Below are 14,454 nucleotides of genomic sequence, written 5' to 3'. Positions count from 1 at the left end.
CATACCAATTCTAAGGTGAAAAGCAGCATGTGGACCTCAGAACAGTCCTCCCACTTCCTCCCTGAAAACCAGCACAAGGCAATCGAACTCTGTATTTGTTTTCTAGGGCTACAATAGCAAAGTACCACAAAGTTGGTGGCTTCAGCCACAGAAATTGTCTCACAATTCTGGAGTGTAAAAGCCCAAAATTAAGGTGTTGGCAGGCCTAGGTCCTTCTGGAGGCTCTGAGGGAGAATCTGTTCCTGCCGCTCTCCTAGCTTCCAGTGGCTTAGTGGCAATTCCCGGCACTCTGTGTTCATGTGGCGTTCTCCCTCTGTGTGCAGCCACATCCAAATTTCCCCAGAAGACCCATCCTACTCTAGTATGACCTCATCTTAACTAAGTACATCCACTCTATTTCCAGATAAGGTCACATTCTGCTGTATTAGGTTTAGGACTTCAACATACGAATTGTTGGAAGACAATTCAACTCACAACGAACTCCTAAAACACAAGTTACAGTTGGTAATCCAGACCACCCCCAACACCCTACCAATCTTTAAAATCAAAGTGGCAAATTCTCGGATCAAAGCAAACTCCAGGGGATCCAGACGGGTGCTTATAGAGAAAATACCAGAAATGTCGTATTCATTGCTTCAGGAGAATTGCTTGCCCGGCAGATAAGCAGTTTTAGACTGCCACCACCTCTCGTGTAAACTGTGTCTGAGTCTTGGCAGGAAGGCAGGGCCCAGCTTCACCTGCATGCACCCTGACGCAGAGCCCTGTAAAGTCCCAGGACATAGACGGTAAAGAGAGGCAAACATCCTGCTCTCTCACTTTCCAAAACAAACTATGTCATTTTCAGGAGTGCATAAAGGGAATGAAGGACTTACCAACCCAGAGCACACAAAATACAGCCATATAACGCTCAAGTGTCTCCAAAGCACAAGTACTTCTGAATAGTGATTTCATTCCTGCAGAAACCAGAACTCCAGCCAGTAGTTGTTCTACATGGTCACCACTAGGGGGCAGGCCATTAATACGTTCCTGTCAAACCATTTGCTCTGCAAAAGTTAATATACGAAGGTAAGTTCCAGATTTACAAGACCAGTGCCCTAAACCCTGAGCTAGGGAGCCTATAAGCTCCAGATTTAAAAGGAGTCTTTCTAGTTGGTTTTCTCCCACATACATTGCAAGTACACATTCAAAGAAAAGCAACAACATGGGAAGAACTATCTTGTTTGCATGCTGTTTTCTTTTTAGAATGTATTTGCACAGTAAGAAACTCTTAAACTAACCTGCTCTTCCTTCAGGTATTCTCCGATCGGGAGCTCCTAGAAGTAAATTGGGGCCTCCACTGGCCAGTGCAGGTCCCAAGGAGTTTGATTGGGGTTAACGGATACCAGGAGTGGACTAATTCAGGCATCCTGTCATGGGTGCCAAGCTTATAAGAGAAGTACTCATCATGAACAATCCAAAGGAAGCTGTATTTAATTCTTCAAAATTACAGAAGTCCTAAAAACTAGCACTTCTATGATTTTATAAACTCGACCTTTGTCACAAACTCTTCCAAAAAAGAAGGCAAAGGAAGTCTAAAGTTGGCTTTGGTCTTTGTTCCGAGTTTGGCTTCTCTTCTCTAACCCCTACCCCTACCCAGAGACATCCGCCTTATCTGTCGTCATATATAGATTTTATGTCACCAGAAGGCCAAAGTTAGTATATTTCCAGGCAAACACTGTATTTTTCCTTCAAAGACGCGGCTTCTCACTGCTGAGAGGGCAGCACCTCCAAGCAGTCCCATGACCTCACTGGAGTGTGCTGGCCATGAACCCTCGTTGGCCAGTGTTCATGGAGAAGTTGCCAGTTCTTCCTTGGAGGTCTAAACAGGATTTCCCTAGAGAAGGAGGGCTTCACTGAACAAATGACAAAGAGAGCTGCAGAGGGCCAGCCAGGTCACTGGGCTCCAGCTCCTCATTGTTCAGCCCCCCGGCTTCCCAGGGCTCCTGTCCAAGTGAGCCGGAAACTGACACTCAGAGGGACTCCACAGAACTGCAGAATGACCCCACTCCTGCCCACACAGACCCAGGGCATGAATGAGGAAACATTCTGCACAACGAGGCCAAGAGACACTTTTCAGAATCTCCTGGAGAGAAGGAAGACTGGGACCTACAGTAGGGAGAAGGCTGACAGAGACATCAAGGTTTACTCCTTGGGAGAAGAAAAGAGGGAGAAAAAATAGAGGGACTGACTTCTCTTTTAAGTGCTTTGTGATGCAAAATTCTTTTATTCCTGTGTTCATTTTTAAAAATGGTATTAAATATTTTTAAATCATGGAAGCAATGATTTTGTCGTAAGCAAACGATACAGATAAAGAGAAATTTAGGAACCATCCCGCAGGAGTCTACCTTCAAAACAGGAAGAAACTTCCTGTAAGCCCTGAGTTTTGTGGACAAAGCATCCTTTTACATCTAAGCTAGAATTTTCTTTGTTGGCTCTGTGTCTGCGGTGAGCAAGGAGGGCCCATCACCTCACAGAGGTACATAATCCCTACCAGCACAGCTAAGAAAACTCAGTAGGGACTGCTTATCTCCAATTGCCACTGACAACTTTCTCTAAAGTCAAAATAACATTTTGGTCTCAAATATCCAGAGAAACGAGGTAAAATGTTTCTCAAGCAAGTCTTGGGACCTACTTGGGTCTCTATGAAACTTCACATTTTGTTTGATCTTTGAAAAAAGTCTAATAGTTTTAAAGACAAGTCTTTCTACAGTGGTAATTCACAATGAAAGGACATTTACAATAGCATTTTTCAAATGGGTTTTTAAGATTCTTATTCTCAGGGACTACTAGCATTTATTTTCTTAGAAAGAAGTTTAACGGGAGCTTCTTAAAAACATAGACTCTGGCTCATGCCCTCCCAAACTGCCAGGGGCGAGGCCTGATGATCTGCATCCAACGTGGTCCCCAGGTGACTGTGACCAGCAGACAATGACCTCAAGGACAGACAGTTCCTACATACCCACCCAGTAGCACCCAGTAGCACAAAGGGACTTTTCCCTCCCCAACCCCGAAATGTTCCTTTCCCCCTTAGAGAGCTGATCAGAGCAGTACTTCTCAAACTGTGCATCCAAGACGCACAGCATCACCAGGGAACTTGTCAGAAACGCACCTCCTAAATCAGAAATTGTGGGGATGGGGCAAACCCAGTAATGTTTCAGCAAGCCCTCTGGTTGATTCTGATGCCCGTTAAAGTCTGAGAGCCACTGGATTTGAGAATTCTGCAATCCCAAGACAAGTAATGAAGAAAGACAGAACTCCACGTAAGGTAGAACCAGTTTATTAATGACAGCCTTAATTACAACCACTCTCAAGTGTAAAAAATAAAGGGTGACTAATTAAAATTTAGAACGCACTTGGACTTGCCGTTTGGCCTTTCACTGGATGTGCCAAAGGGAGGGGATCCTGCCTGATTCTGAATCAACTGGTCAGAGGGAGTTCACCGGAGAATGAGGTAATAAAGACAAGAGTGCCAATTGCGGGGCTCGAGTCTTCTCTGTGTTGGAATGACATTACAGAATGACAACTGCGTGGGGGCAGAGATGACATCAAATCATCTTACAGCCAGAAGATGGAATGAACATCTCTAACTACACAGAGACACAAAAACACACATGCAGCCACACACACACACCCACACTCTGGAGACAGTTTTCAAAGAATTTCTGTCTTTTCTCTGAGCAGATTGACACATTCATCAGCCACAGCGATGCAACATGGGGCTAAAACGGAAAAGCTTGCTAAATTTCCACAAAGCATGCTAGCTGCCCAGTTTTGTGCTGGCAAGTGTGGCATCACCGTAAAATGTACCTGTGGTTTTCCCGCCGTTCCACAGGCTGATGTCTGCTCCCCAGGAGAGTGGCATCCTGGTGGATACCAGCTGGATTAAAATCTGGGGGCAGGACTCATCCCTCCCCACCTTCATGGGGGTAAGGATGAGCGGCAGCACCTGGAAGTGGTGTCCGACCTTGGGTCACAGAACACTTGCCCCATCAATGCCCCTCCCTCCTAAGTATTTGTGCTTTGTTACCATCCTGATGGCTAGTCTGCACTAGGAGGGAGCTCTGGCCATGCTTTTTTGTTGTTGTTGTTGTTGTTGTTAAATAAAAGCAAAGTAAAACCAGAAGGGGGAAAAAAACATTATAAATTTCTTGATTGTGAGTCAACACTGTTTCAGCATTAGGTTCAATTCCATTCAAAGAGAAAACTGGGGGCTGCGGATGAGGCCCCGGAGACTGATGGGGTAAAGGGACTATCGAGTCTGTGGAAGCATTTACCAGTCGCTTCGCAGCCAGGGAGGACACGCCACACCTCTGAAGGCCGGGAACCTACGAAGTGAATGCCGACCAAATAACATTTATAAATGTTCGTGGGAGACAGGGCAGGAAAAGGAGCTGGTGGATTCAGGTTCACAGATCATGCAGGGAGATTATACCAAAAAATTAACATTGAGCTGAGTAAGAAAACACTTTAAGAGAAACTGCATCCCAGCTCTCACTTTTGGGAGACAAAAACAAAAACGCAAAAAAAGCCAAACAAAACCCAGAATATTCCAGAGTTTCCAAAGAATCCAACAACTAATAGGGTGGGCGGGGGTGAGGGATGTTAACCAATAACCTCTTCATTAACTTCAATTTCTCCTTGAATGTCATTGATAAATAAAGCTCAGGCCTACTTAGAACAACGATCTGTCCTGCTAAAATTCAGCATCACAAAGTGTCCTGCTGCCCTTACTCCATGCACGTGGGATACACAACGTCCCTTCTAAGGGACACTCCAGGAGAGACCACGCATGCCCACCCGCATTACTTGCTGAATGCGGTCACAAACTCTGAACCCCGAAGACAAGCTGTTTTCTTCTTGGGATCACAGTTGTTAACAGTTCCTTGAAATGTACAGCGAAGGGGTGCCCCAAAACACCACAGCCCCCCCCAGGTAAGGAGCTGAGTTTTAGGAAAGATGTACTTCTTTAGGCCATGGAACAGAAAGCAGTCCCTTCAAGGTGTGACAAAGAACAAAACTGCTTCTTCCAGCCCTCCAGTTATCGAAGTGGAGAACGAGACTGTGTGTTCCACAAATTCAGGTACATCTGGGTCCCTCACCCTCCCTTTTTTTTCTTTTTTTGGTAAGTATCCATCCATAAATTCATGGCTACAGTAGAGATTCACGGCTCAACGACTTTCATACTGGTTATCTGTTTAATTCTGTCAGTGAGCAGCATTTCCCAGTTGCACCACCCCCCTCCCCCAAACCAAGTTCTTGGCAGCTCCATCAGGTGGGATTGCAAGATGCCTCTGTGATCAGGGTCCGTGCAGCATGGATTGGGTTGGGCACGCTGGAGGGGCAGGAAGGCTGGGTCTGTCCAGTGTTTTGCAGCAGCATTGCCGGGGCCCTACCAGCTAGCCCTGACAGCTTCAATATCACTAACCAAATTCTGGGCCAGGCAGATGCCAAAAATCTGGGAAAGGAAGGAAAAGAGAGTCAAACAGTGAAACTCAAAACGTCATTAGGCTTTTCCTAGGTCAATGAATCTCTTTTCTTTCATTTTTAAAATTGATACATAATTCATACACTATAAAGCATGTCCTAATTTTAAAGTATACACATCAGTGGTTTTTAGTATATTCACAAGGGTGTACGACTATCACCACTGTCTAATTCTAGAACATTCCATTACCTTGAAAAGAAACTCTGTACCTATTCACAGGCATTTCTATTCTCCCATCCCTCACAACCACTCAAGTTCAATCCTTTTGATGACTTGACTAATATTCCATTCTATGGATAAACCACATGTTGTTTATCCATCATCAGCTGATGGACATTTACACTGGTTCCATTTTTTGTTATTATGAATAGTGCTGCTATGGATGTCCCTGTACAACTTTCTAGTGAACAGATTTCCAGTTCTTTTGGGAGTGGAGTTGCTGGGTCACAATGGCAACTCCGTTTAACTTTCCGAGCAAGTGCCGAATTGTTTTCTACAGTGACTCTATTGTTTTCATTCCCTTTAACAATGTATTACAGTTTCCATTTCTCCACATCCCTGCCAAGACTCATTATTGTCTTCCTTTTCAATTACATCCATCCTAGCATGTGTGAAGTGCTAGGTCATTGTGGTTTTGATTTAAACTTCTCAAATATCTAATGATGAGCATCTTTTCATGTGCTTATTGGCTATTTGTACTTTCTTTGGAGAAATATCTATTCAAATTCTTTGCCCATCTTTGGATTGGGCTGGTCTTTTTATTGTTGAGTTGTTCTTTATATATTCTAGACTTTGGACCCCTATCCAACACAATGATTTGCAAGTATTTTCTCTCATTTTGTGGGTTGTCTTTTCTCTTTCTTATCATTTTTAGCACTCAAGTCTTAAAATTTTGATGAAGTCCGGGGCGCCTGGGTGGCACAGTCGGTTAAGTGTCCGACTTCAGCCAGGTCACAATCTCACGGTCCGTGAGTTCGAGCCCCGCGTCGGGCTCTGGGCTGATGGCTCAGAGCCTGGAGCCTTGTTTCTGATTCTGTGTCTCCCTCTCTCTCTGCCCCTCCTCCGTTCATGCTCTGTTTCTCTCTGTCCCCCCAAAATAAATAAACGTTGAAAAAAAATTTAAAATTTTGATGAAGTCCAACTTATGTACTCTCTGTGGTTGCTTGTGCTTCTGGTGTCATATATAAGAAAACACTGCCTAATCCAAGGTCACAAAGATTTACACCTACACTGTCTTTAGCTTTAGCTAAGAGTTTTATAGCTTTAGCTCTTAAGTTTAGGTCTTTGAGCTATTTTGAGTTAATTTTCATATATGGTGTGAGGTAGGAGCCCAAATTCATTCTTTTTACCTATAGGTATCCAGTTGGTCCAGCACCATTTGTTGAGAAGACTATTCTTTTCCCATTGACTGATCTCTGTTCCCTTGTCAAAAACCAACTGACCATAGGGGCACCTGGGTGGCTCAGTTGGTTAAACATCTGACTTCAGCTCAGGGAATGATCTCATGGTTGGTGAGTTTGAGCCCTGTGTCAGGCTCTGTGCTGACAGTTCGGAGCCAGGAGCCTTTTCAGATTCTGTATCTCCCTCTCTCTCTGCCACTCCTCTCCCCTCACGCTCTCTCTCTCAAAAATAAACATTAAAAAAAATTTTTTTTTTTTTATATCAACTGACCATTGATGTAGGGCTTATTTCTGACTTTCAATTCTCTTCCACTGATCTGTGGATCCAACCTTATGTACCATCTTGATTACTGTAGCTCTGTAGTAAGTGTAATTGGAAAGTGTGAATTCTCCAACTCTGTTCTTTTTCAAGTTTGTTTTGCTATTCTCGGTCCCTTGCATTTCCACATGAATTTTAGGGTCAGCTTGTCCATTTGGGGGCGGGGTGGGGGTAGGAAGGCAGTTGTAATTTTGAAAGGGATTGCACTGAACCTGTAGATCAATTTGAGTACTGCCACCTTCACAAAATTAAGTCTTCCAATCTATGAATATGGAACGGCTTTCCATTTATTTAGGACTTCTTTAATCTCTTTCAACCACTGTGCCCCATTTGTGACCCTCTAAGAAAAGTATTACATCTCTACAAGATAAAAACCTCAGCTCTTGGGGCTGCTTAGGAGGAAAAGTGGGTGTCTTCCTTCCCTCACTAGCATTTTGACAAGGCAGTCCAGAGAGAGAACAGAACACTGGATGTGTGTGAAATTCTAAAAAGTCTTAATGTTGCCACTGGGATCTACTTCTGATAATTCCTACCTGCCCCAACTGTCACAATACAGTATTATTTTGCCCATGGAAACACTGGGATCCCAGCAGACAACTGCTAACCCAATCAATTTCTCCATCTTGGAAAGGAAAAAAGATTTCCTGAAGTATTTCAGGATAGTAGCATCTAAAATGGGCTTTAAATAAAATATAAACCCAATAGTTTAGGTCTGTTTCCCAGCCTTCCAATGTGTCTTAAAAATTGTGATGTTAAGGTGATTCAGCAGAGCTCCTGTCCTGGGAAGGGCTCTCCCAGAGCATCATTTCTCTGTGACATCCATAAAGGAGCCTGGTCTTACCTGTAGCAATGCAATGCCTATGAAAATACCAGCCACGATGGTTAAATTGTCCTGCAACCACTTCTCAAACTGGGGCACACAGCCTTTCGTGTAGATAACAATCTGCTGGTCAACTTCCTTCGCAAGGGAAGAGGAGAGCACAGAGTCACCATGCAAGTTCAAAAGCTCCTCAGAAACACCCTTTGTGCTAAGTGACAAGATGAGATTCCACTTACTGGTTTTTGCCTGGCATCATAGCCACACTGAGTGTTGATGACATCTTCCTGGGGAGGAAGAAAATAGAAAAGTGAAATTCACTCAATAGACAGGAAGCCCACCTAAGAATTAGCAGAAGATCCCTGTTAAGTATTGTTAATAAACTGTGTGCTTAGGCATGGAGATGTCCTAGGTACCATGTTAAACACTTTTATGTATTATCCCAAGTAATTGTTATAAAAATTCTCAGAAGTCAGTATTAAAATATGCCTTCTTTTTTCCAAAAGAAGAAAACTGAGGCTCGGGAAATAGAAGAAAAGCAAGCATGTTATTGACAACCTCAGGAAGCATATGGGGTTCAGAAAACTAAGACATAGATAAAACCATGGTAAAGGGCACAACGACTATGTTTACTTACGCTCTTTTGGGGGGACTTCTACTTTTTAATCTATATACTTCTGTATCATTTAAAGGATTTTTCAATGAGAATGCATTACTTTAATAATTAAAAACAAAACAATGTGCTGACAACACATCACATGGACAGACACCCTGACATCTCACAGGTCTGACAAGAAATGTGGGTTCTGCGGTTTTAGGTTTATTTTTTCCCCTCTGCAGGGTATGGGGTGGATTTTATTAGCTTGGCATTTATGGAATGAAAACTCTCTACCCAGAGTATCTGCAGTCAAAAGGGGAGCACAATGCCTTCAGAGACGCTTCATACTTCTGATGGAATGTTAACACAGGGCAGGAACTGGAGACAGAAGAATTTGCACCTGCTGGCCAGTACCTGCGTGGGCACCCAGGGCTCTGTACTGGGTGCTCTCCTGCCTGTGAGCCCTCCTCAGAGGAGAGCACGAAACTAGCCAGTAGGAAAGGTGGGCTTCCTGGTAGGGTCTCAGAGCAGGGAAGCACAGTCCTTTCTGATTCTCAGTCTCTTTCAGACCAAGAGTAATAGCCCGGACACCCCTCTGAAGCCCTCAGAGAACTATTTTTCCACCCCAAGACCATGGCCTCTTTTAAAGAGCCCCACACCTTACACCCTCCATGGGGAAATTGCTGACGAGTTCAGTGGTCCTCACTGGGCTCCACTTGATTTCGAGAAGGGCGGCCTGGAGGAGGCTGCCTGGATTGATGTCCCAGAAGGCCGAAGAGTGGGGGATGGACATGTGCAGAAGCAAATTCTCCCGCTTGTTCTAACATTCACTCCTGGCTTTCAACTTATGACAAGGCACTTGCATCTCAAGCCATCCCATATCGCAGTCACATGATTTGACCCAAAATACAACCAAAGTCATGGTAGAAGGGGTTATGCACAGGTGTAATATTTTATCTTTTTCTCAAATACCAACTACAGTTATTATCATCATTGCAACTGAAAGTCCAGGCAGCTGCGGTCTTCCTACCTAGTAGATGAGCCTATCCTACCTCAAACTCCTCTCCTATCCCTAATATCTGCCCCAGAACCAAGTCGGGACGCAAAGGATCACTAACCCCAAACCAATGCAGGGAGCTCTCACCTAAGAGCGTCCTTCTCACAGAGAAGGAATTACAGACACCATAGGCAGGCTTCCTGGGTCTGAAGCTCGGCTCCTCACTTGCCAGCAATGTGAGCTTGGGAAAGTTAATTAAACTCTACCGGCCTACATTTCACCCAAAGAGGGAAGATAATGGTGGTATCCGCCAGGAGGAACATTCTGAATTTTATTGAGCCAACTCACAAAAAGACTGAGACTAGGAACCAGCACGTACTACTAAATTAAGGTCAGCAATTATTACCCCTACTGGGAAGATCTGAGCACTGTGCCCCCTACAGGAGCTACAATTGGGAATGAGCACGTAAGAAGAGGCTTCGAGAAAAAAAGTCACTGTGCTAAGCCCCCCACCCCTGCCCATTCTCGGTGTGACGTGTGGAGCTGGCCAACAGTCTGCTGGCCTTCACTTACTGCGGGGTCTTTAGTACAGCAGGAGAATGGCACACCGCATCGCTCTCGACTTGCATTGGAATCTGTGCAATTGAAGTAAATATTTAGGTTCCAATCATCAGCTCCAAAAGCCCCACAGCACTGCCACTAGAGCAAACAGGAGAGAATTAGAACATCTTGACTTGGAGGCGACCAGGCGCCTATACTCACGACCAAACGACCGACACCCAGCTTCCGCCAGCTCTAACCTTCTTTTCTGTCTCAGAATTTAGTTGTAGACCAAACTAAACCTAAGCAGCTCCTATAAAAGCTTCCAAAGTGATTAAGGCCCAAGATTTGTAAGATGTGTTAGCATCTGATTTAAGTGATTTAGGAGACCCATGGTGTTAGGTGGAGGAAGGGGAGGAGTTGCTCAGCAGGCTCAATCAGAACAAGGTCTGCCTGGCTTGGGTACGTGGAGGAACATTCTAGAAGGATAAATAAGACACTGAACCCTGACTGTGCCTGAAGGAGGCAAGTGGGGTTATGGGTGGGAGGGCTAGAGGCTTACTGTCTAAAAATTGTGGTCTCTACCGCATTAAGGGTTTTTTAAAAAATCCTTTTTATTGAGGTATAATTGACATACAATATAAACTGAACATATTTAGAGTGTACAACTTTTTTTAATGTTTATTTATTTCTGGAGAGAGAGAGAAAGAGAGAGAGAGGCAGAGAGACTGGGACACACAGAATCCAAGCTGTCAGCACGGAGCCCGACACGGGGCCCGAACTCACAAACTGCGAGATCGTGACCTGAGCCGAAGTCGGACACTTAACTGGCTGAGCCACCCAGGCACCCCTTAAAGTGTACAATTTTATAACATTTGACATACGTATACATTGTGAAACCATCACCACAATCAAGATAGTGAACATGCTCATTACCCCCAAAAGTTTTAGAGGCTTACTTTTCATTATATATCTGTTACTACTCTGAAGTTTTTAAAGAGCATGTATTTACATTTTCAACTTAAAAAATTTAATCATCCAGCAGCCGCTAGGTGGCTCAGTCAGTTGAGAATCCGACTTTGGTTCAGGTCATGATCTCATGGTTCATGAGTTCGAGCCCCACCGTGCTGACAGCACAAAGCCCACCTCGGATCCTCCATCTCCCTCTCTCTCTGTACCTCCCCCACTGGCGCTCTCTGTCTCAAAAACAAATATTTAAAAATATGTAAATGCATTTACAAAAATTCAATCATCTAATTAAAATGTATATAAAATGAGCAGTTAAAGTCAGTGAGTCTCAAATGGGGCCTGGTTCGAGTACTGCTTGCTCCAGAAGCCAACTTCGTCACTCCCCTCAAATGGACTAGCTCTACCTCTCAAGAGTTAAATACACATCAAGCCTTGACCATTTTAAGGCTTTCAGGACCAATAGCTACTTCAACACATTAAACTCCATAACAGAAAAATAAAATCACATGAAATAACAGGATTTCCATATAAAGCAGACAGCATTTCAAGAGAACGTGTGCACGCATGTTCTTCCAACCCGTCTGGTCCTTCGAGGGCTTGGGTTGTGCGTCTCAAGGTTTGCCCACAAAGCTTCATCAGATCTGTCATGCAAACTAGTCAGCGATGACATTTGGCAAGGTGTGAGCTTGCATCCATTATGACCTAACAAAACACTGAAGTCTGCTGAGGAGATGAAACAGGGCTTAATTTCACAGCTGAGGTGCAGCGTACTCAAGGACGGTCATTGATGCTACTGAACAAAACCAACACAACTCAGCTGACTTCTGAGTACCTAAGGAAGGAGGGTGGTCTCCCAGATAGCAAGTGTGGATGCGGCCGTCTCCTCCCTTTATCAGAAGGGACCCCAGCTCATTCTGGAAAGCTGTCCAACCAAGAGACCACTGTTGATCCACTGGGCTTCTGTTGGCCCTCCAGTCCTGCATTTATGGCACAGACAGCACTGTCCAGTTCTGCTCACCTTATCCAGTTTCTCATTGCATGCAAATAAAGACCTTAACACCTTAGGACAGTTACACCTTAAGCCTAATATAAAACCATGCACATCTCATTAGAGTGCCCTAATATTTGCAGGAGTTAAACAGTAGCTATTATTATTTCCGTTTTACTCTTGGGGAAATAGGTCAAGGTTCTGTTAGCCCATGGTCACTTTGCTAATCAGATTTTGGCACTAGATCTGTAGTTCTTCTGAACCTTGTTTATACCATTTTGCATTTTGAGTCAAACGGGGTGCCTGCTACTTCATTTGCATTACAGAGGACATCACCTGGTAATGTTCAGAAACCTGGGGTGGGGGGTGGCTCTGTGAGAGATTCTTTACTTGTTAGAAGCCGCCAGGGCTTAGAAGTTTCTCAACTTTCAGTTGCATGGAACTGCATGTGCTAGGATATTTGGATGGGCATGTTAGGAACTTTGTGGACAAATTTTCTATTGCTAAATGTATTATTGTGAGCCGTGAAGTGTGGAAGACGATCAAAAGGGAACAAGGGGCGCCTGGGTGGCTCAGTGGGTTGAGCGTCTGACTCTTGATTTTGGCTCAGGTTATGATCTCATGGTTTCATGAGTTCAAGCTCCACACTGGTCTCTGTGATGACAGTGTGAAGCCTGCTTGGTATTCTCTCTCTCTCTCTCTCTCTCTCTCTCTCTCTCTCTCTTTCTACTCCTCCCCACTCACACTATCTCAGTCTCTCTCAAAATAAGCAAAAAAAAAAAAATTTTTTTTAAAGGGGACAAGGAGCAAGAAAGCATGTTAAACACCAAACAAAATGCTACACCTCTAGCAAAAGAATATTCTTCAGATGTCAATAGGAAATAGCAACTGTAGTTATAATCTTGTTGCTCAAGAAGTTTTCTTGGTCCCTTGGACTTCGTAGAAATTGAGATAAGTGCAAATAGGGCATTTCCATTCAGGGTGCAAATCATGTAAGTCATAGAGCAGGTCAGAAAATAATAAATACACAAGCAAACAAACAAAACCATGTGGAAGAACCAGAGGTAGGTTCCAGCTGGCACATGCAGAAGCCAGGAGGAATGTTCTCATTCCTCGAGAAGGCTTTCAACTTAAAAATAAATTTAAACTTACATATTCCTGGGTGAAGTCTATGAGGTTCTGTAAATCAATGTCATCTCTGTATGCTCTGATGTTGTTGTTTATAAAGAAATACAGCTGGTCTTTGATCCAGTCTTTGAAAACAAATGCCAGAACCCCAGCAGTGAGCTCCAGGAAGAAAATAATTCCCAGGAACACGGAAAACTAAGACAAAAGACACACAGAGAACAGTTAAAAGGGCTATTTTGATCATATATAGTTAGAGGGTTCCTTCTAAAAAGGTTTGTAATTACATTGGGTGGTTGTTACACATGTCCAAAGCAGATAATCTTCAGTTTAAGATTCATTAATAGAATATTATATTCCAAGAAAGGATTTTTAAAAATCATTCATAATCACATTTTAGGGACTCTTGTGGTCCATTTGGTAATTAAACAACAAAGCCTATAAGCAAACATGGATAAAAGGAATTTCTCATTAGACCCACATTAAGACCTAATGAGTTTCTTCTGATTGATGTACTGCCAGACTCTTGAACCATGACCTGCCCCTACCTCTAGTAAGCTTTCGTAATGCTGAAAGAGAAATTATCTCAGTATTGTAAGATCGACTGCCATTTGTTACTATGGCCTTGATTCTGTATGCAACACGTTCCTTTTCTGGATTCAGATACTGCTTTAATTCTCCTTTGCACCTGCTTTATGGTGTAAGATAGCAGATGTGTTCGTCTTGGATGAAGAGGTCAAAGAGGAAGTTTGTGAGTGTGGGCGGGGGGAGGGGGGTGCGGTGGTGACTAGGATGTGAAAATCATTTACCATCATGAAAACTGGGTTGAAAGCTTTCTTAGGAACACTGGCTGTGCTCGCCCTTCTTTGTAAATACCAGTCTCAGAAGATTTTAAATAACATCAACCTGCAGCCAAAGGAAGACTTCTGGCTAATGCAGACAACAAGAATTTAAACAGAAAGGCTGGAGGCCACAGGTAATGTGACTGCCCATAAATCTAGAGAAATTGCCTTTCCATCTAGAAGACTCAGATGGCAGTCATACCAACGTATCATTCACACCCACGGTTCTTTCCACTTCCTATCGCCCCCACCCTCTTACTCTTTTCTAATTCATTGTGCTGAAACAGATTATGAGAAATGAGGTTGTGAAGGACGAGGTGAACTTCTGGTAACAA

The 14,454-nt window shown here is 43.7% G+C and overlaps 1 protein-coding gene across 3 annotated transcripts in view; it reads right to left on the bottom strand.

Moving 5' to 3' along the window:
• Positions 1-3,300: 3,300 nt before the first annotated feature.
• Positions 3,301-14,454, bottom strand: part of TSPAN5 (tetraspanin 5) — a 175,754-nt gene continuing 164,600 nt past the window's right edge. For all 3 annotated transcript variants that reach the window (XM_040477903.1, XM_040477883.1, XM_040477892.1), the window contains 5 exons: positions 13,305-13,475; positions 10,229-10,354; positions 8,300-8,347; positions 8,085-8,201; positions 3,301-5,494 (listed from right to left, as the gene is read on the bottom strand). In XM_040477903.1, coding sequence (XP_040333837.1) covers positions 5,429-5,494; positions 8,085-8,201; positions 8,300-8,347; positions 10,229-10,354; positions 13,305-13,475 — 528 coding nt within the window. In that variant the 3' untranslated portion in view covers positions 3,301-5,428. The remainder of the gene's footprint in view (positions 5,495-8,084; positions 8,202-8,299; positions 8,348-10,228; positions 10,355-13,304; positions 13,476-14,454) is intronic.

The sequence above is a fragment of the Herpailurus yagouaroundi genome, unplaced genomic scaffold (genome assembly GCF_014898765.1).
Source record: "Herpailurus yagouaroundi ecotype Mexico unplaced genomic scaffold, PumYag 28, whole genome shotgun sequence".
Lineage (NCBI taxonomy): Eukaryota > Metazoa > Chordata > Mammalia > Carnivora > Felidae > Herpailurus > Herpailurus yagouaroundi.
Note: the sequence above shows the minus strand (reverse complement) of the source record. Positions and strands in the feature narration are given on the sequence as shown.